The 20,572-nt window shown below is 41.5% G+C and overlaps 1 protein-coding gene across 1 annotated transcript in view; it reads left to right on the top strand.

Moving 5' to 3' along the window:
* nova2 (NOVA alternative splicing regulator 2) overlaps nt 1-20,572 on the top strand; it is a 44,598-nt gene that overhangs the window by 19,726 nt on the left and 4,300 nt on the right. Inside the window, exon 3 of the mRNA XM_030777823.1 lies at nt 10,022-10,188. Within this exon, the coding sequence (XP_030633683.1) occupies nt 10,022-10,188 (167 nt within the window). The remainder of the gene's footprint in view (nt 1-10,021; nt 10,189-20,572) is intronic.

The raw sequence follows: 20,572 nt of genomic DNA, 5'->3' as shown, positions 1-20,572 counted from the left end.
CCTTCCCCACAAGGGCCAATATCAGCACCATGCTCAGGATGGAAAAGGTCATCGCCATTTCAAACCCACATCAGTGCTCCACACACACACACACGCACACACTCGGACACACACACACACACATTGTGTGTCTGTCGGCCACCACCCTGACTCAGACGTACAGGATCCAGCTCCTCACATCTTGTCCTGATTACCAAGTCTCATAGCGAATTTAAGACATCGTGCATATAGGGCTTACAGACACCACCCACACTATCCTCCAGTCTGTCAAAACATCTTCACCCTCTTCAGAACAGAAATGGCATCCCACGCTTAGAAAGCAGAGTTGTATTTACTGAGAGCTCAACTGGACAACTGGTTATTGGAAATCTCACATATAACTTTATAATGTGCTGGAACATCTCAGTTTAGACACTAACATAAATGCATTTCGTAATGATTATTGGGAAAATACGGGCATTATGCATAAGTTAATTGTCTTTGAGTATAATTCTTTGATGTGGAAAAGCAGTAGAATTTGAGTACTAATTACACTTTTTGAGTTTGACTCTGTCTCTGCATCCAGATTTTACCTTTCTCAAAATCAGTTTTAAAGCTTTGACCTTAAAAAAAATCATTTGTAGATAAAGCATTCCTGTGTAGGAGGAAAGGCTTCCTTTGCCTTCCGTTAGAAAGCCATGGACTAAATGATAAGATTGCGGATATGAAAAATGAAACTTGATGGACAGATGCTCATAGAACTCAGTCTTCCACTCCTCAGGCCTCAGAGATGAAGCACATATTAACTACATAGGAACTAAACGTGTCTCAGTTCTCTGATGCACTATTTTAGACAGCTCTAAAATATTTCTTATGCTCTATTTTAGAATACTCGTTGTCACTGTATAGTTCAGCTGTTTACTGTAACATTCTTGATGCGGCGAAAAGCCCGTGTTTGTGGTGTGTGTGGTGTGCGTGTTGTGCATGGTGTTTGTGGCTGACAGTGAGGTAATGGTACAGGAGAGGCTGCGTCCCCATTGGACTCACAGCTCCAGTGTGATCCTTTACGGCGCGGATCTGAGGGCAGTAGCTGTAGGAGCAGGTGGAGTCAAAAGCAGGAGCTTGGTGTGTATCTCTTCCTGTTGGTCTCGCTTTCATCAGCCTAAAGCATAGAGAACAGGTTTCATTAGCCATGCAGGGCTGCTGTCTTAATGAGGTGGCCTGCACACTACGCCTTCCCAGAGGGGCGAGAGAGGAGGGGGTGGGTGGGTAGTGCAGAGCAGTATAAGCTCTCTCTCCCTCTCTCTCTCAGGCTGAAATGTAGAGCAATCATTCACTGTTTGGGTCATCTGCACCAACCAGGAATTCACACCAGGTCCAGTTACCACACCGGCCTTCAGAGACCGTAAATGAGAAGTCCTCACACAGTGTGCCTGAGTACTCTGCTCTGTGTGTGTGTGTGTGTGTCCGAGCGCGTGTGTGTGTGTGTGTGTGTGTGGTGTGTGCACATGTGTGCATGTGTATATATGTATGTGTGTGCACTCTTGTGTCATTGTGTGTGTGTGTGTGTGTGTGTATTTGACATTAACTCAGATCATACTGTAACTGGCCAGAATATATATAGACACGGCACTGAATTATGTCAGTGATTGAGTTAGAGAAGATACTTCTTAACTGGCTGTAGGGTGTGTGAAGTTCCTATGTGAAACTGTAGTCTGTTGGACACTTGAAACACATTTCAACAGTAAATTCACTGGCTATAAAGTAAGAGCCTTACTAACAAGGAGCAAACACAGAAGTCTCTTTGGATTTTACACCTCTTTACTGTACTCTAGTGACACTGAGTTTCCACATCTCTATAAATCACAGAACAGTAACTCATTCTGAAGCATCTGCTGAAAACAAGTTTAAAATCTTTTTAGTACAACACGTAAATCATGTATTTGACCAATGAGAATGCATCACTCAGTCTGGATGTACAGGGATCTGTTTTCTGTTAGTCTGGATTTTGGTCAGGAAGTCTAATTTCCACATTGACTAATTACTCTAAAATGGAAAACAGCTTTTTTAAAATCTGTTAATTTTCATGGTAATGAATGGGAACTTTGAACATCATATAAATCTGATCATTGCGAATAATGTTTTGGTTGACACAGTCATTGTTAGTTAACTGGGTTGTCATACTGTGTTACTGAAGTTAGATCATCATGTGGTGTTACTGACACTGAATTGTCATGTTGTGTTACTGAGGTTTTATTGTCGTGTTGTGTCAAAGTCCTAATAAAGGAATGCTTAAGCATTCATTTAAGAACAAGGACTTCTTTGACAGTGGCACTAAACCAACACTCTGTTTAAACTTATTGTTTTATAGATAAAATCAGAACAGTTGGACTTGACAGACCCTCCCAGTCTGCTGCATTGGACAGGAGTCTCTTCTAGATGACTTGGCTAACACTGTAAATGGAGTAAAGATTTTAATCACTGTAATTTTGGGGGTTGTCTGGGAAATCAGCACAATGTAATTATAATGTGATTTATCAAACATATTACCTCTAATATTTTTTCATATTATATTGTATTGATGTTTTTAGATGAACTTCATGCATAATTTCAAAAAAGAAAGAAAGACAGAAAAAAAGAAAAAAAAATTGATGGCTGGACACCTTAATTCTTTGCTCTGCAGCAGTTTTAGTTTAGAGTTAGACTTTTATTGCATGGTAACATTTGATGGAATTTTTGCATCAGCTCTGATATAAATCATAGGGAGAGGAGAGGTCCATGCTCTCTATCATAAAGCAAGCATTTGTCTCCTCTTCACAGGCTGCCTCTGATTATCCGTCTGCAAATACATTCACTCTCCTGAAATTTGCGTAACACTGCCACCGAGCCATCCTTGGCTCTAAGCCTTTGTCTTATATAATAATTATAATAATAATAAAAAAAAACTTTATTTCTGTTGCACATTTCACAGACATTTGCAACTTAAAGCACTTTGCAGGAGACAAACAGAACAGCAAAAGAAATATAACATATAAAGAAAAGAAATTAAAAATGGAATTGAGGAATTGGATTAAGAAATATTTTAAAAACAATACTACAAAAAACATGAGGGTCTAAGGGAGAAAACAGTACAAATAAATAAATTGGCTGACAAAAAGCTAAAGTTAAAACAAAAAAGTGTTGCTTTTTAAATCTGCAGCTGAAGTAAAAGTGTCTTAAATATCTTTTCTAAAAAATGCTTTTTAAAACTAGTAACAGAAGGTGCCTGATAAATGTGCAGGAGAGGTCTGTGCCAAATCCTAGGTGCATAAAAAGCACAGACTGCTTTACCATTCGTCTTCTGTTTGGCTCTGAGAACATTCCATACACTAACACTAGATGATCTCAAGTCCCAGTTTGGAAGAGAAACTATCAGACGTATTAAAATGCATATAGGCTTCACACCACTTAGAGCGCTTAACATGCATGAAAATAAACAAATAAAACCATTTCTGTAAGAACCATCGGAAAAGCTGTAAACCTCTGTGTTTAGATGTTTTGTTTGTGTTTCCTGGCTGCAGTGTTTTGAATGGGCTGCAGTCTATACGAAGTCTTCTTAGGTAAGTCAGTAAAACGTGGGTTGCAGAAGTGGAGACAAAAGCATGAGTCAGTCCCATAGCATGTTGTGCTGTGAGATAATGTCTAACTCATGCAGTGTTCCACAGATGAAAGAAAGCTGCTTTAACAACACTGATGTGTCATTTAAAAACTCAAATCAGCACCAGAAATATCAACAGGACTTCTCACTTTACACAAAATGTATGGAGCAAGACTGCCGAATTTGTTAAGTATTGTATCTCTTTACACTTGTTGCAGAGAGAAGAATGTCTGTTTTTCCTTCCCTTAGTGATGGGAAATTAGTGTTCATCTGGATTACAGCAGTGGAATTTGACTCATGCTAAGCAATAATTGTGCTGAACAAAAGCAGGTAAAGGAGAATAAAGGTGGACCGAAAATAGGACCCTGTGGAACACCACAGAAAATATTACACAGGCACGCCAAATAGTCATGTTTATGTGTAAGTGCACTATTTTCTATAGTGTCAAAAACAGCATTTAAATACAGATGTACAAGAGCTGAAACAGCATTAATTTAGCATTTACTTTTAGGTCATTTAGTACTTCAGCCAGAGCTGTTTCAGCACCGTGGCCTGATTTGAAACAGGACTGGGTCATTTCCGCATCAAAAACAAGTTATTGCACGTTTTCCAAAGCAGTGTCCCGAATTTCTTGTATAAGCTTACTCAAAGGAAATGTCTCTCAAATGCCACGTTTTAGAAAGTGTCTTCTACATCTGAAAGTGTACTCTCGATATTGCGGTGTTTGATAAGAATATCAGCACTACTTCAGGCTGAGGTGGAAAAAATGTTTTCTGCAAACACAACTCCCCAGAGCCTCTGAGCCTGTGAGAGGCACCTGGCAGGCAAATTTGGACTCTGTTTCTTTTTTCTTTTCTTTTTTTTTTTGGAGTTTGCTCTCACACTCCTCCTCTTTCCCCCTTTTATTGGCCAGCTGAACCTATGGAATAAAGACTCTCTCTCCCCCTCTTACTCACTTTCTCCACTCTGTCCTCTCTCTCTTTCTCCCTCCTGTCTTCCCTTTATCCCCCCCCTTTTACCCCCCCTTCCTCTCTCTCTCTCTCTCTCTAACTTTCTTACTGTGTCTGTCTGGTCACAGAGGAGTGTGAAGGAAAGCCTTCAGAGGGTGTGAGAGAGAGAGAGCAGGAACATGTGGGAAAAGATGAAGGGTAGAGCAGTCATGGCATCTTTTCAGCTGTTTGTGAGGAAAGGGCTCTGTAACCGAGGCGACACTGTTCTGGAGTGCTGAGGGGGTGGCTTGGGTCAAACAGTGGAAAGGGAGGGGGGAAAACTGTGTATGTGGAGAAAGCCCAGAACTTCTCAGTCAGCATGACATCACCAAGGAGGAATTCACTCTTTTATTCCAACCCTTTTGTTATTCTTTTGAGACTTTCGTATTCCTTCTCTGCTGTGTTATGCTTGTAGGGAAGAGGGAGGAGCCATGTTGTACAGTTAAGCACTGTAACCTCTCTTTTAAGAACTAAAAAAAAGAAAAGCCTCTTAAAAAACAAAGGTGTCATAAATTAAAGTCATTAGTATATTGTTGGTGCATTTCTAAATCACTTTAGGTGTTGGTACGCGTCATTGCACCTTCTGTAGACAGACGTTGCCGCGTTTACCTTCTTCAGGCGCACAGGAACATAAACTACACGCACAGTTTCAAATCGCATAAAATGATTCACGTGGAAACCATTTCCAAATTCCCTGCCCCCGCCCCTTTTTTTTTACTGTTCATGATTACATATGCACATGTAATACTCACGGCAATGCTTTTCTCTCTTTCTGTTCTCGAATAATACAGCATTACGTCATCAACAGCTGCCCAGCAATATTTTTCAGCGGCTGCTGCCAGTTGCAGTGGTGACAGAGCTGAGGCGTGTCACCCCATTGACCGTCCTGCTACTCACACTTCTTCCCGCTGGGTCCCAGATGTGCTGGGTTTGTTCTTCACTCCTGTCCCCTTTCACCACAGTCCCAGGCCTTGGGTGCTAAGGACTCAAACAATAAAACTACAGCTCCATTAAGACCTATCTGTATGGAGACTGGTCTGTGAGGGGTGAACAGGAAAACACAAGTCACTGAGGAAGGGCGATGCCTGCTTTTGTAGTCTCTCGCTCTCTCTCTCTCTCTCTCTCTCTCTCTCTCTCTCTCTCTCTCCTTTCTCTTTCTATCACTATTTTTCGTCCATCCCCAAACTCAGGAAACATCTGCAACTTTGACCATGGGCAGGGTTGCATGTTGCAGAGCTCTCTGGGCCCACTTTGGGACTGGCTTTAAGAAACCGGCCCAGAAAGCACCAGAATATGTTGGGACAGTGAGATAGTGTGCAGAGACTTTGATTTCTTTTGTGAGGAAGGGGCACTGGAGCTGTGGATCTTTTTTTCAGACAGATAGCTTTGCCTTTGTCCTGACAGATGGTTGTACTTTTGAGCTGTTACAAAAAAAAAAGAAAAATTAATTGGTTATTGAACCGGCTGTGGTTACCTCTGTGGGTGTGGTGTCCTGTCAATCAATGGATCAATCCATCTTCTCAGTCTCCCCCGCCACATTCCGTTACCATCAGCATTTTCTACATGACCAGTGCGGTTTTCTCCTGAGGGACAACCTGAGAGAGCTGTAGTGTGTCTTTACTGAAGTGTGAAGTTACTGATGAACCACAACATGTAATTCAATGGTCAGCAAGGCTTCTTTTTGTCCTCCCCCCTCCTAATGCTCCATTTATACGAGGTTTCATCTTTAGTAGTACTAGCATCGTTTTGATTAATTTCTAATTCTGCCTTGTTTCTATGTTATTACTGTTTAACCTGAGTAGTGTTTTAACAACAGTGTGGAACAGAGCTTCCTTCACAAGATCACATAAATTACCATGCCATTAGATGACCTTCCCAATGCACTGTATAATAATCCCTCTTTAATGAGATCTTGCATGCCCATATCAAACAAAAAAAAGACAGAATGAAATAAATAATCCACACACTGACCTATATTTTAATTTTCAAATTTATGAAAACTAGAGGAATATGAAATGTCTTAAAAATAACTCTACAGAATCAGTTGCAATTAGAATATATGTTCCCTAAAAAATGGGTCGCAGATATTCATGTCCTTGTTTTCAGTGCTTGATAAAGTGTGCGCTCAGAAAAAGAACATAGTTGAGTTGCTCTGTAAGTGTGGTGTGTGTGAGGTCAGTTAACCCACTGGCAGAAGACAATGTCTCCAATCAGCCTTCTCCTTTCGAGAACCAGCCAAAACTCTTCCCGTATTTGTGGACAAACCCTCTTTAATTCAAAACACACGTTTTTGATCAGAGGTCTGATGTAGGCATAGCAATCAGTTCAACGTATGTTGTTTGTTTCTTTTTTCTTTTTTTTTTGTCCTTAGTTATCGTCAACTCTGCCTTGTCAAAACCTGTCTACTTCTGATGTTCTAAGATATATTAGAATATAACATTTTCTTTAAATAATACAACTTTCCCTTTTTTCCTAGCTTTTACTGTATTTTTCCTTCCTTTTCCTTTATTTTTTAGGTTTATGCAGGGCTTTTTTTGTAAAGGTTTGTGAACAATACTAACGAAACGTGTTTACATTGACAGAACGCTTTTCTACCTTTGTGCTCTCTGATGCACTCCTTAGTTAAACAACTCACAGTTTCCTGGCGTTACTTCAGTAGTGCAAGAATGCATTTCAGTAAGTTTACATCCATTCCCTCTTTTGTTAAATGTTGAACATTTGATGTTCTTTGTATGTGTGTTTTTTTGTTTGTTTGAACAGCGGATTGATCTCTCTGTTGGATAGTGATGGTGGAGAAATGTGTTTTCATGTTGAGAACTCTGAGTTCAGAGTTTGGTGGAGCAGTTGTGAAGAATAAGTCATAGGTGCATTTTAAAGCAATCATTATTAATTCCTTGTAAAACTGACCAAGAAAAGGATTTCAATTACATTAATCACTGTGCATGTTAATTCTCTGTGAAGCAGAGGAAAGAAAGACACCACTGAGAAGTTCTTGCTCGGCTACTGAGAACAAGGAATGCATGACTCATCTAATTAATGACTCCACAGAAACAATTTAGTGCAAAAGTGTGTGAAGCCAAGGTGCCCTTCTCTCGCCAACCATAAAACGCCCCTATCCCATCCAATACCATTTCTGCTTGGCGCTGCCCTTGAAGCAGATATATTTATGTCAAAACTCTCAAACGTGTGGATCTCATAACACTGTTTTTGAAATGATGGTGAAGTCATACTTGTTGGACCCTCTCCCGTCCAGACCTCAGTAACCGGTTTTCAACCGTGTCTACACATCTGGATTTAGCTGCTCTTCTTCGAGCCGTTTTAGGTTTGACTGTCTGTGAGCCTCTGTTTCACTTTTATCTCTGTTTCATGCAGGTTGCTGAAGAGGTTGTGGAAACATGTAGCATGCTTTGTTTTGTGCTGTTTGTTTTGCATGAGCTGGGCTGTGACACAACACGACAAAATGTCAGATCCTGTCTCTGTGTGGCAGCTGAAAACGTTCAAACCAGTCAGACTGTGACACTTCCCCCTGGAGGGAAAGAGCCCGCCCTTTGGTAGGCACCACTCTCCTTAATCTCCCCAAAGCCAGTTTACCACACATGTCCCATGGTTATCTACTCCAGAACCAACTCTCAGCCAGACGGTGGGTGGCTGATGGTTACCACTGTGATTCAACACCAGTTCTTGCATGTATTGCTCCACAGGAGCTGTCTGATGCTGCTTATTCTGCTGCTACTGAAATGGGTCAAATATACCTATTACCCCCATTGAAATCAATAATATGATAATAACACAGTCCTTGACTGGTATTTTTATCTTTACCCTTAACCCCTCCCCCTGCATTTCTGTGCCAAAACAATGGTGATATTTGCCCTAATAATCTAATGCTCTGATTGGTCCGTCCCAGATTACTCTTGGGCTACCAGCTGTTACAAGCTCAGCCGGGCTTTTCTTTTATTTATTTGTTTGTTTATTTATTTATTTATTGTTGTTTATTTATACGCATTTTATTTCTTTACTTATTTGCTTTTGTGAGATTCCTCAATTTCATATTAATAGAATCTCCTGACTGTGTGGGAACGCGTCCCAAACACATTTAGGCTCAGAGACAATGGAGGGTAAGAGGAAGCCGGAAGGCCGGCTGCATGGCTACGATAAGGGACAGATTTGCATCCCACCCTCCCAGGAGCCAGAGGATTGAGAGTTCCTGGCTTTGGATCAGTCTCTGTGCTTTCTCTCTCTCACTCTCTCTCTCTCTCTCTCTCTCTCTCTCTCTCTCCCTCTTTCTCATGTTGCTTTGGCTTTAAGAGTTTGTTTTTATTCCAGTGTCCAGATGCATTAACATGTGACAGCAGTGATATGACTCATTGAAACTTCAGAGGGTGACTGACTTGTGACAAACCTACAACTTACAGTTTTGCTAGCAGAGAAGAGGGATTAACGCACTGTCAGATGCCCTTGGCTAGTTAATTCTCTCTGAGCCGAGGCTGAAAACCCAGTTAGAACAATGACACTTGTCTGAAGGCATTAGTTTCTGATCTTTGCCATGTTTACGTTCTATTACAGACACAGTGCTGGAGTACAGTCAAAAAATTACCTGATATGTGAGACACAGGCAGAGCTAAGTAACTATGGAGTCTGGCAGACTAACGGAAATCTGAATAGAGCTCCCAAAATAGTCTCAGAAGTATGCATCTGTTTGTCCAGCTGCCCCTCTTCAGCCTGAAACCACATACTTCCATTTCGTATTATCTCAATGAACAGATGTTTCAATGCATAGTCCTTTAACCCCCCCCCCCCCCCCTTTAATTCCTATGATGATCAAATTAATTAACTTTATTGTTTTTTCTTTGTTTAATAAAGAAGATCTCACTATGTCCATGGCTGGGTCAGCTGAAGTGCCAGCATACCCTGTATTCTGAGACACCCACTGTTGTTTATATGGAATGCACTAGTCACAAACATCTTACACTGTCTGCACTGAGAGTTGCATCAGCAGATGTGTACAGTTTCAGCATATAACGGAGGGGGAAAAAAAGGGGGGAAAAAAAGGAGCAGACTGTATCAGTGTTATATGTGTGTGCTTGGAGAGGGTTGCAGACTTCTGGATGTGGCTGGAAGAGGATGTGGAAAGAGGCTTAGTCTTAGAGGGTCATGTGAAATAACAAGTGTGTATAATTACACTCCTACATTTAAAATATATCAACACAGAGTAAATGCATTGTTTGACCAGTAAAAGTTGTGACACGCTGAGCTTTGGAATGGGTTCAGTATTTCGTACCATGTTGTACAGACAGATACTTGGGTTGTTTTTTACCCTTAAGCTTCCTTGTAGATGTTTATTGCCATTCCACACCTTAATCTCAGTCTCTCTCTCACTCACTCCCTCTCTTTCTCTCTCTCTCTTTCTCTCTCTCAGGAACGACAGAGCGAGTCTGTTTAATCCAAGGCACTGTGGAGGCCCTTAACAGTGTGCATAACTTCATTGCAGAGAAGGTGCGAGAGATGCCCCAGAGTGCCCAGAAGACGGAGCCTGTTAGCATACTACAGCCGCAGACCACCGTCAACCCAGACCGCGTTAAACAGGTAAGCCCTGGCCCCGCCCCTCCCCCACCTGCCCACCACTCAAACTCCTCACTTCTCCCTTGCGCCTCGGCACTGTGAATACAAACTACTGTAACCCAATAACCTGGCAGTCTGCCCTGCTCCCTGGTCTTCTCTGGCCACAACTAGACTCCATCGGGGTATTTCCTCTTCCTGTTGCTCCTTCCTCCCTGGAGATCCACCGACACCGGAAAACAGGAAAGGCGTCCTGACAGTTGGCAGCCTCTGTGTATCTGTAAAGTTAAGGATGGTCCCATCTGGACTATATTTTAGGGGGCGGGGTTGTCTTTTGTTGGCTTCTGGCATTGTTTAAAAGCAGTTGGTTCCACTCAGTATCAGAATAATCTTTTAGAGTAATTTTTTTTTAATAGGGAAAGAGTATTGAGTGGTCAGAGGGCCTGATACATGTGGCAAACCACATGGAAAAGTCTAGACTGTCCGCTCTTTTTCCTTCATCAAACCATATTGGTCCATGTGTAATACCAACCTGAGGTTACTGCACTGCCCACTCAGCAGTCATGTCACTGTTACCAGTCTGAGAGAAGACACTCAAATGGAACTTAAATTACAGACGTTAATGCTATCAAAATGGCTGCAGATAACGTGTTAAACGACTGAAAACTCATTCACAGTACATGCCATACTTACAATGCAGATCTTAAAAGACTATATGTCAAATACATACAGAGTTTTTAGGTTTCTTTCAGTAATATTTTAATTAAAACATTGATGTTTTCAGTTGTTTCTGCATTCGTGTGTCATTCTCATTAAATTCATCGTCTCTTCTTGTTCGACCTGCCGTTTGGAGGAGTTAGACTGAAAGGAAGTAGTTCTTGGCTGTTTACCATTATTCAACTCACAGCTAGATATAGTGCTGTCAAGCTCAGGTTTGTATTAAAAAACAGCAGTTTGTATATTGCATTGCTGATTTGGGAATAACTACAGAATATTTTATGTGTATGTAGTCTGTAGAGACCAGAGACCACAGTCTAGTGTAGGAAAGCAAGAACTAATCTATTATAGAGCCACGACACTGGAATTAAAGCATTTTCTATGCTGAAAGTTTTTTCCACTAATGATTTGTGTAGCTCCATTTTTCCAATGTTAAAATGCGCCATTTTCAGGAATAAATATGAGATAATAATCTTTTAGGAAATAATAGTCATTCTGGAAAATACTCATTTTAGGCAATCAATTTACAAAATTTTAGAACACACCCTGGATTATAAGTGTACCTTGGTCTTTACAGGGGCTGGTTACTTTTTATACAAATAATTATCATTGTTCCAGACCACGCCTGTACCTACTCCTCTGGTTTTGAATAGTTTCTTCTAAAAATAGTTGGCGTCACATTCTGTGTGGCGGGGACTTAATGGTTTGTTGCCATATGATTCCAGATAACTGGTTTCACCTTTAAAATGGACTGAGACATAACTCAGAATAAATGCTAACACTGTGTACTGTTAACCTCGTTGAGCTCACCTCCGTGCTTTGACCATTGACCTTCTGATTAAACCGGTTCACACAGGTTGAGAGTGCGGTTCAGTTAGACAAGCCATCAATGCTTCTCCCAATCTCTTAAAGTGATTATCACCAGTGGTCAGTGCATGATTACGCCCCATTGATTGGGCATTGTTTTCATCTGCAACATTGACTCTTCTCCTCCATTTAATTAAATTACCCACAAGCCAAAGAGAGTATTTTATGTCTGTGAGAAGGTTTTTTTTTTTTTTTTCATCCTGACTCTCTGTACAGTTTGTGTTTCATCCATGATGGCTTTGTCTTCTTTTTCACTGGTGCTGCAGGTCTTTGTGATAGCATAGTGCGTGGCTAACTCTGGCTAATATGTCCACTTCATTATTAAAGCAAGTGATTAAAGAAGCAGTCGGGCAAATAACGTACCTCTGCTGATTTCTCTTCTCGGACTACCGATTTGTAAATTCCACAGTTTTAAACAGATTTCCCAACTCTGTGTCATAACTACACACATTACATGTAACTGCTTGCGCAGAAGCACAGTGAGGGAGTAACAGATGAGGACTGAGGTGGCAATGACTTTAGAAAAGACAGATGCATCATCCAGTATCATAGAAAAACCACCATTATTTACCCACAGAAGATGTAAGTCTTCTCTAAATTAGATTCATAGAGTATGTGTGTACATAGCTGGTCCCTCTGGTGTTCGGTGATTGTTGTGGGTGCTGGCATTTTCTCCGTCACTCTGCTATCACACAGTCTCTCAGATGGTCTGGATTCTTGCGCTAGTCACAGAGACCGTGACGATGGCGAGTGAAATGGGTCGACCCTGCTCCGTATGATGGATGTCATTTGATCCTGTTTTGGGGGCTTTAACTTGTGTTGGGCTTGTTGTCACAGGCACAGCTCTGTTGGCATGTGTCTCATTATTGGGTGCCCTAGGGAGCAGAGAGACTGAGAGATGTACGATAAGATGTGAAGTCACGTTATGCTACAGCTGCCAGCCTCCCATCACCCACAACAGCCATTAATCTCACAGCCAAATGGCGTCCGAGCAAGAACACGGCACACGCCATCCAAACTTAATCAAAAAATGCCATCCTGACCAGACCTCGCACCCTGCCTGCTGCAGGATTTTAATCCAAAAGTGTGAGGTGTTATTTTCATTAATCTAAAGTTTGACACTGAATCCACTACATTGAAGTGTGTGATTTCTCCACACACTATATATACTTTTTTAATTTTATTTTTCCTTTTACACTTTTCATTTTTCATCTTTTTAAATGTGTTCAGAGCTGACAGTCTGCAAGCTGGGGGAAAAAAAAGACGTGGAGTTGTTTGTGATCAAATGTCAGCACAGCTTAGCGTTGGGTTGGACTTTGAGTTGACTTTTGCAGTCTTTCACCGTGTGTGCTGAGCTGTACTCCAGTCCCTGTATTTTTAAGGGCGTCACTCCAGTGGCTTCCTCAGGTAAACTACAGTTTCCTCCAACCTCTGACCTTTGAGTGTGTGGAGCGCCACCTGCTTCCCACATCCTGTTAGCTTCCCGTCCACACAGGAAATGGACCGTAATCGCTGAGGAAATCATGAGTCAGTCCAACTTCAAGAGATCTCTAATTACAGGGCATGGAAAAGCCATGTAAATTGGGTATTGTTATAACCAAAGGGCTGATGGGATTGGGGTCTGTCCAGTGAGGAGATATTTAACCTTACCAGTCTCTTTACAGAGAACCAGACTCCAGTCAAAACACATGCATGCCCAGTGCTCCTCTCTGACAAATCAAGACTTTAACTGTGTTCTTACCACAGCCCCACAGTGGTCACAGATGAACGTTTTTATTCTACACATACCATAGGGTATACGACCAGATAGCAGTCCATGATTTGGTTCACTGTATGTGTTTTTAAGTGAGCTGTGCATTTCTTATCCCATCAGTTCTTATAAGTGAGGGTTTTTTTCGTTTTTGTCTTTGTTTTTGTTTTTGTGACATAATACCAAATCACAGAGAATGCAACGAGAGAATATTCTACACTGTTTTTGCTTTTTATATACAGTATACAATAATGTAAATCATAATTTGAAACCGGCATGCCTTCTCTCTTTCTTTTTTTTTTATTTGTCACTGTGAGAAAATCTCTGCTCTGTGCTTAAAATGTGGTGTGTATACGGTTTAACTGAGCAGATTAACAGCTGTAGTCACAATGTCAGTTGAGGAACCATTTTAAATAACAACAAAACACATAGTGTCATTACTCAGTCCATAATTAATATAAGTTATATTGGAATATATGAATCCACAGAAACAAATAAAGTCAATCTAATCTCTAGGTGTCTGTAAGTGGGAACTTGGTGTTCAGTTGGCCATCATTTTGCAGTCTTAAAGAGGAACCTAAAAGTAAAATGTACTGATGTTTAGATTTGTTTCGCTCATTGTCATGGAGAGCAGCCTTAAAATAACTGCTGGTCAAGCTCAGTTTTCTGGAAGAAGAGACCTAAAATAAATGGTACTGTAGATTAGTTTACTTTCATCCTTTGTTTTTCTGAAGAGCTGTGTTGCTGTTTTTATTAAATGTGTTCTTTAGGATTAAATTCATACATCTTTAAATTAAGAAGAAAGAGAGGCTTCAGGTCTGAGTGTGTTCAGTTTTTCTGAAACCGAACCTTGACCCAAAAACCAAGGTACTAACCGAACCGTAAAATGGAGGCATCATTACACCTCTGTTATAAAGCCTGTCTATTTCCAACAGACATCCCTTCCTGTCTGTTTGACTGTGTATTTAAAAATACCAGGATTTTAACTGGAATCCTCCTCTCCACAATTGTCGAAAGTCTTCCTGCATTAGAATGAAAGGATAGGCATAAGTGCTTGTGTTATTTCAAACTCTCTTTGCCTTCGTGACACCGCTAAGTCCGACCTATTTAATTATCTTACATCTTCAATCTAATAAGAGTTCTCATTGGAGGATCACACAGTGATGGCTGAGCCGAGGCACCAGAGTGTGGCCTGCTCGTCTCCCAAATTAAAAGCGACATCAGGAAAATTGCTATAACGTCTGAAACGAGAAGAAGGGGGGCTCCTGCCCATAACACGTCCCATCTCCCCCCTCCCGCCTTGTCCGTGGAGGGACGGAAGCCAGTAGAAATATTTTATGCCTTTTTTAACCTTCAGATCCGTCAGCTGGCTTTGAAAAAGGTCACTCTCTTCGCCAAGTATTGATCCAATTTGGAGAAAAGCCGGCAGAGAGGGAAAGCCTTACACAATATTTGTTGTCTGACAAGGCGGAGCATCTTTTTATGTTGGGTTCAGATCTTTTGGGAGGAAGGACAAGGCTTGCTGTGATGCCTCTGTCAGGCTTTTGTTTAGAATACAGTGTTTAGAATACAGTGTTTAGAATATGGTGTTCATGATACAGTGTTTAGAATACAGTGTTTAGAATGTTGCATTTAAAATACTGTGTTTAGAATGCAGTGTTTAGAATATGGTGTTTAGAATACAGTGTTTAGAAAAAGTGTTTATAATACAGTGTTCAGAATGCAGTGTTTAGAATATGGTGTTTAGAATACAGTGATAGCAGTTTGGATCACAGTGTTTGCTGTCTGACTTTTATTGAATGGACTGTTAGTGTGAAGTGGTGATGTAGTTAGATGAGCATCCATTGTTAGTGAGTTGCTGGTGTTCTGCATTTATTTTTGCTGTGGTTATTCTCAGATATCTTGGTTGCTCTTTAAAGTATTGAATATACACTCACCTGTCATGAAAGAAGACAGAGGTTGTTTTTTCATTTTTGACTACTGGTTTTTTGATTACTGTGACTGTGCTCAGATTTACGGTACTGTCAGTGTGGGACTGAAAGTGTGTGATTGATATGGGCTGCAGTTAAATGGAATATGCTGGAACGTGTGTGTGTTTGAATGTGCTGTGTTTTCCATTTCCTGTTTCATTTCATTCACTTAGATGACTTCATCATTGCTCCAGTAAAATTGTTTTATTTTGGGCAGCTGAAATGGGCTATGTTATGGAAAAATAAGGAATGGATTGCACATACTGTAAAATAAAAACAGAAAGCTGTATAGAGGATTTTATGTCATAGTATTTACAGGGTGTGGGAAAATTGTGGTGAAATTACATTACATTGTAGTAGCATTTCCCATATATGTTTGTAATATGTAATATGTCATTATAAAATAACAATATATATAAATATATATATATATAATTAAATATATATAAAAAATATATGGTTTGTAATCTAGCTTGCTAAAGCTGTTCTTTTTGCCTCCAATAATGCAAATGATCTGTGTAATTAAGCATTTGTAAGTACTGCTTCAGCAGTAGTGAAAAAAAAGGCAACGACTGATTTTGATGCTTCTGTAGTGTCTAAATTGCTCCAGGTCTTTTGGTCACTGGTTTTACACCTCCAGTTGTCATAGAGACCCTGATTCACTGAAAGATCTAGAACAGGAATTTTCAACATCAAATAGGGGAAAAAAGCAGAAACACTACCAAACGGAATTCAGTATAATTGTTGTGTTTGCTGCCATAAGCTGTCTTAAAGGGCTGCCACTAACGACTATTTTTAAATCTATCGACTATTCTACTGATTAGTTGATTAATCTAAACGATTAATTTTCCTCCAAAAATGAAACTGACCGTTTCGTTTAAATTCGGTCTATTTTGACAATAACAAACTGTATGTCATTGTGGTGGTTTTTTCTTTTCTTTAGGTCCATCATCGAGAATAGCACCTGTGTGTTTTCTCTTCAGGTCCTCATGGGTAGCGATAATGCTGCTGTGGTATGCCATCGAAACCTTTTTGTTTTGTGATAATCTGAAGTACTCCCATACTTTCAAAGCCTTGGGCCTTCGGAAACTTTTACACTGAACCTCTTTTGCAACTGAGTCAGACTCTGCTGCAGCCACCATCATTTTTCAAAACTGTTGCGTTGACTGGAGCCAACCAATGACTGGAGCCAAAAACCACTGATGTCATGCACGCAGCAATTATGTAGTGATATTGAAGAAAAACATTTGTTATATCTAATTGAAGCGTTTTAGAATTAAAAAAGGTAAATTCATGAAAATAAATTTAAAAAAAGATGCATCGGTTTGAAATATTGATGTCAACTCATTTTCAGCGTTGATGTCACTGATTACGTCCACCGATTGCGGCAGCCCTACTGTCTTATTGATTGGAGATGTAAGCATATGGTAAAAGTCTTAAGAAATACAGAACAGTGTGTACCAGAGCACTGTAAATGTTGTTGAGCTTTGCACTGGTTTGATTCTTGGTGAGGTGGAGATAGCTGTGTGGACAAACAGCCTGCCTGTGGCCAGCAGTGACCAGGCTATTTTTAAGGCCCTTTGGCAGGGGTGATTTGGTAGGCTTGGTTTAGTCACTCAAGGCTAGACCAGGAACTGAGATATAGGACAGTTTTTCTGATGACCTGAATGCTGTGCCTAGTTCTCCCCTCAGCTAGCGTTGATCTGTGGAGGTGTAATTGAGTTTAGTTTTGAAATGAGGGAAAAGTTAAATGAGTGACTCAGAGTTTCACACAAACACAGGGAGAGAGAGAGAGAGAGAGAGAGAGAGAGAGAGATGCAGAGTTAGATTCAAAGATACTTAGAATTACACACAGACCCTCAGAATTACAGAAACAGAGACACAGAATTACAGACATTGAGTCACAGAATTACAGAAACAGACACAGAATTACAGACATTGAGTCACAGAATTATAGACACGGAGACACAGAATTACAGACATTGAGTCACAGAATTATAGACACGGAGATGCAGAGTTACAGACATTGAGTCACAGAATTATAGACACGGAGATGCAGAATTACAGATATTGAGTCACAGAATGACAGACACTGAGTCACAGAATGACAGATACAGAGATGCAGAATGGCAGGATTGAGTCACAGAATGACAGATACAGAGATGCAGAATTACAGATATTGAGTCACAGAATGACAGATACAGAGATGCAGAATTACAGATATTGAGTCACAGAATGACAGATACAGAGATGCAGAATGGCAAGATTGAGTCACAGAATGACAGATACGGAGATGCAGAATTACAGACATTGAGGCACAGAATGACAGACACGGAGATGCAGAATTACAGACATTGAGGCACAGAATGACAGACACGGAGATGCAGAATTACAGACATTGAGTCACAGAATGACAGACATTGAGTCACAGAATGACAGATACAGAGATGCCGAATGGCAGGATTGAGTCACAGAATGACAGACACGGAGATGCAGAATTACAGACATTGAGGCACAGAATGACAGACACGGAGATGCAGAATTACAGACATTGAGTCACAGAATGACAGACATTGAGTCACAGAATGACAGATACAGAGATGCCGAATGGCAGGATTGAGTCACAGAATGACAGACACGGAGATGCAGAATTACAGACATTGAGGCACAGAATGACAGACACGGAGATGCAGAATTACAGACATTGAGTCACAGAATGACAGACATTGAGTCACAGAATGACAGATACAGAGATGCCGAATGGCAGGATTGAGTCACAGAATGACAGACACGGAGATGCAGAATTACAGACATTGAGGCACAGAATGACAGACACGGAGATGCAGAATTACAGACATTGAGTCACAGAATGACAGACATTGAGTCACAGAATGACAGATACAGAGATGCCGAATGGCAGGATTGAGTCACAGAATGACAGACACGGAGATGCAGAATTACAGATATTGAGTCACAGAATTGCGGACACTGAGTCACAGAGTTAGACATAGAAATGCAGAACTACAGACATCAAGACACAGAATTAGAAAGGGGGGGGGGGGGGGGGGGGTCATCACAAACTGGCATCATATTCTGACTCGTGTGTCCATTCCTGAGACGGCACATGATGCATGAGAATAAGACAGGCGAGCACTTCACCCTTACAGATCTTCAGCGTAGCAAAAATGGCTCTCACAACCTTCAGACCACAGAGGTGAGGAGCACGGTGGCGACACAGGGTTATTTTTAACGACCGGGGCTTTTTTAAAGGGCTGTGCCAGAACACACACTCAAAGGCAGATGAAGCAGAGATGGGCGACTAAGCCCGGGATCAGGAGACAGGCGATTACACCAAAGTCAAGCGCTTAAGACTTCAAAGTGCAAACAGCACTGGCCTCACAATCAGGCACCACTCGGGGGTCAGACCGGGGGGAAAACAGTTGGTGTGTTCCCAGCTCAGTGAGAGGACGGAAGGGGGGGGGGCATTGTCAACCACCACTGTCATCTTCCATGCAACTGAGAGAGAGAGAGAGAGAGAGAGAGAGAGAGAGAGAGAGAGGCTGGGGGGCTTACTATGGCATTGTCCCCAGTATAGGTGAGCAGGAATGGTGAGAAGTTGAGATGGATTCGTAAAGCACTTTCTCTGACCTCAGAAAGACAGTCACAGGGAGAAGGACATTTAGATGTGCTTCTGTAGGGGCGCAGAGGAGGTCATTTGTCATCTCAGTGAAACCGAAGCAGAAACAGGTCAAGTCTGTCCTTTAGTACTAACATACCTCACTCAGGAACAGCCTGTGTGGCCTCATTCTTCTTTTCTGATTTTATGATTGAAAGATGTGGGTTTGATCTGTGATGATGTATGATTTCTGACATTCCCTAAATGCGCTACTCCCACAGTTACACAGTCCCTGTTACACATAACCCTCTCTAACCCCTACAGTTACACAGTCCCTGTTACACATAACCCTCTCTAACCCCTACAGTTACACAGTCCCTGTTACACAACCCTCTCTAACCCCACAATTACACTGTTCCTGTTACACACAACCCTCTCTAACCCCTACAGTTACACAGTCCCTGTTACACACAACCCTCTCTAACCCCACAATTACACTGTTCCTGTTACACACAACCCTCTCTAACCCCTACAGTTACACACTCCCCGTTACACATAACCCTCTCTAACAACACAGTTACACAGTCACACAACCCTCTCTAACCCCACAGTTACACACTCCCCGTTACACAACCCTCTCTAACAACACAGTTACACACTCCCCGTTACACAACCCTCTCTAACAACACAGTTACACAGTCACACAACCCTCTCTAACCCCACAGTTACACACTCCCCGTTACACAACCCTCTCTAACAACACAGTTACACACTCCCCGTTACACAACCCTCTCTAACAACACAGTTACACAGTCACACAACCCTCTCTAACCCCACAGTTACACACTCCCCGTTACACAACCCTCTCTAACAACACAGTTACACACTCCCCGTTACACAACCCTCTCTAACAACACAGTTACACAGTCACACAACCCTCTCTAACCCCACAGTTACACACTCCCCGTTACACAACCCTCTCTAACAACACAGTTACACACTCCCCGTTACACAACCCTCTCTAACAACACAGTTACACAGTCACACAACCCTCTCTAACCCCACAGTTACACACTCCCCGTTACACAACCCTCTCTAACAACACAGTTACACACTCCCCGTTACACAACCCTCTCTAACAACACAGTTACACAGTCACACAACCCTCTCTAACCCCACAGTTACACAGTCTCCACAAAACCCAAACCACTTTCTGTGTTAATAAAATCCCCTAGTCCTAACTAATTGGGATCACAGAAGCAGGTCTCTCTCTTTCCCTCTTTCTTTCCCTCTCTCTTTCCCTCTCTCTCTCTCTCTCTCTCTCTCTCCCTCTCTCTCTCTCTCCCTCTCTCAGGCATTTCTTTTACACTGAATCCCTGTTCCCCTCCCCGTGCCTGCTCTTGAATGGGACGAGACCAGTGCTGTCCTTTTTCTCTGCCTCAGCACTTGAGTGCATTCAGCCAAATTAGCCAGTGTGTATCTGTTGACACT

The sequence above is a fragment of the Chanos chanos genome, chromosome 6, assembly GCF_902362185.1.
Source record: "Chanos chanos chromosome 6, fChaCha1.1, whole genome shotgun sequence".
Lineage (NCBI taxonomy): Eukaryota > Metazoa > Chordata > Actinopteri > Gonorynchiformes > Chanidae > Chanos > Chanos chanos.
The sequence above is the reverse complement of the archived record's forward strand: the minus strand, read 5'-3'. Positions and strand labels throughout refer to the sequence as shown.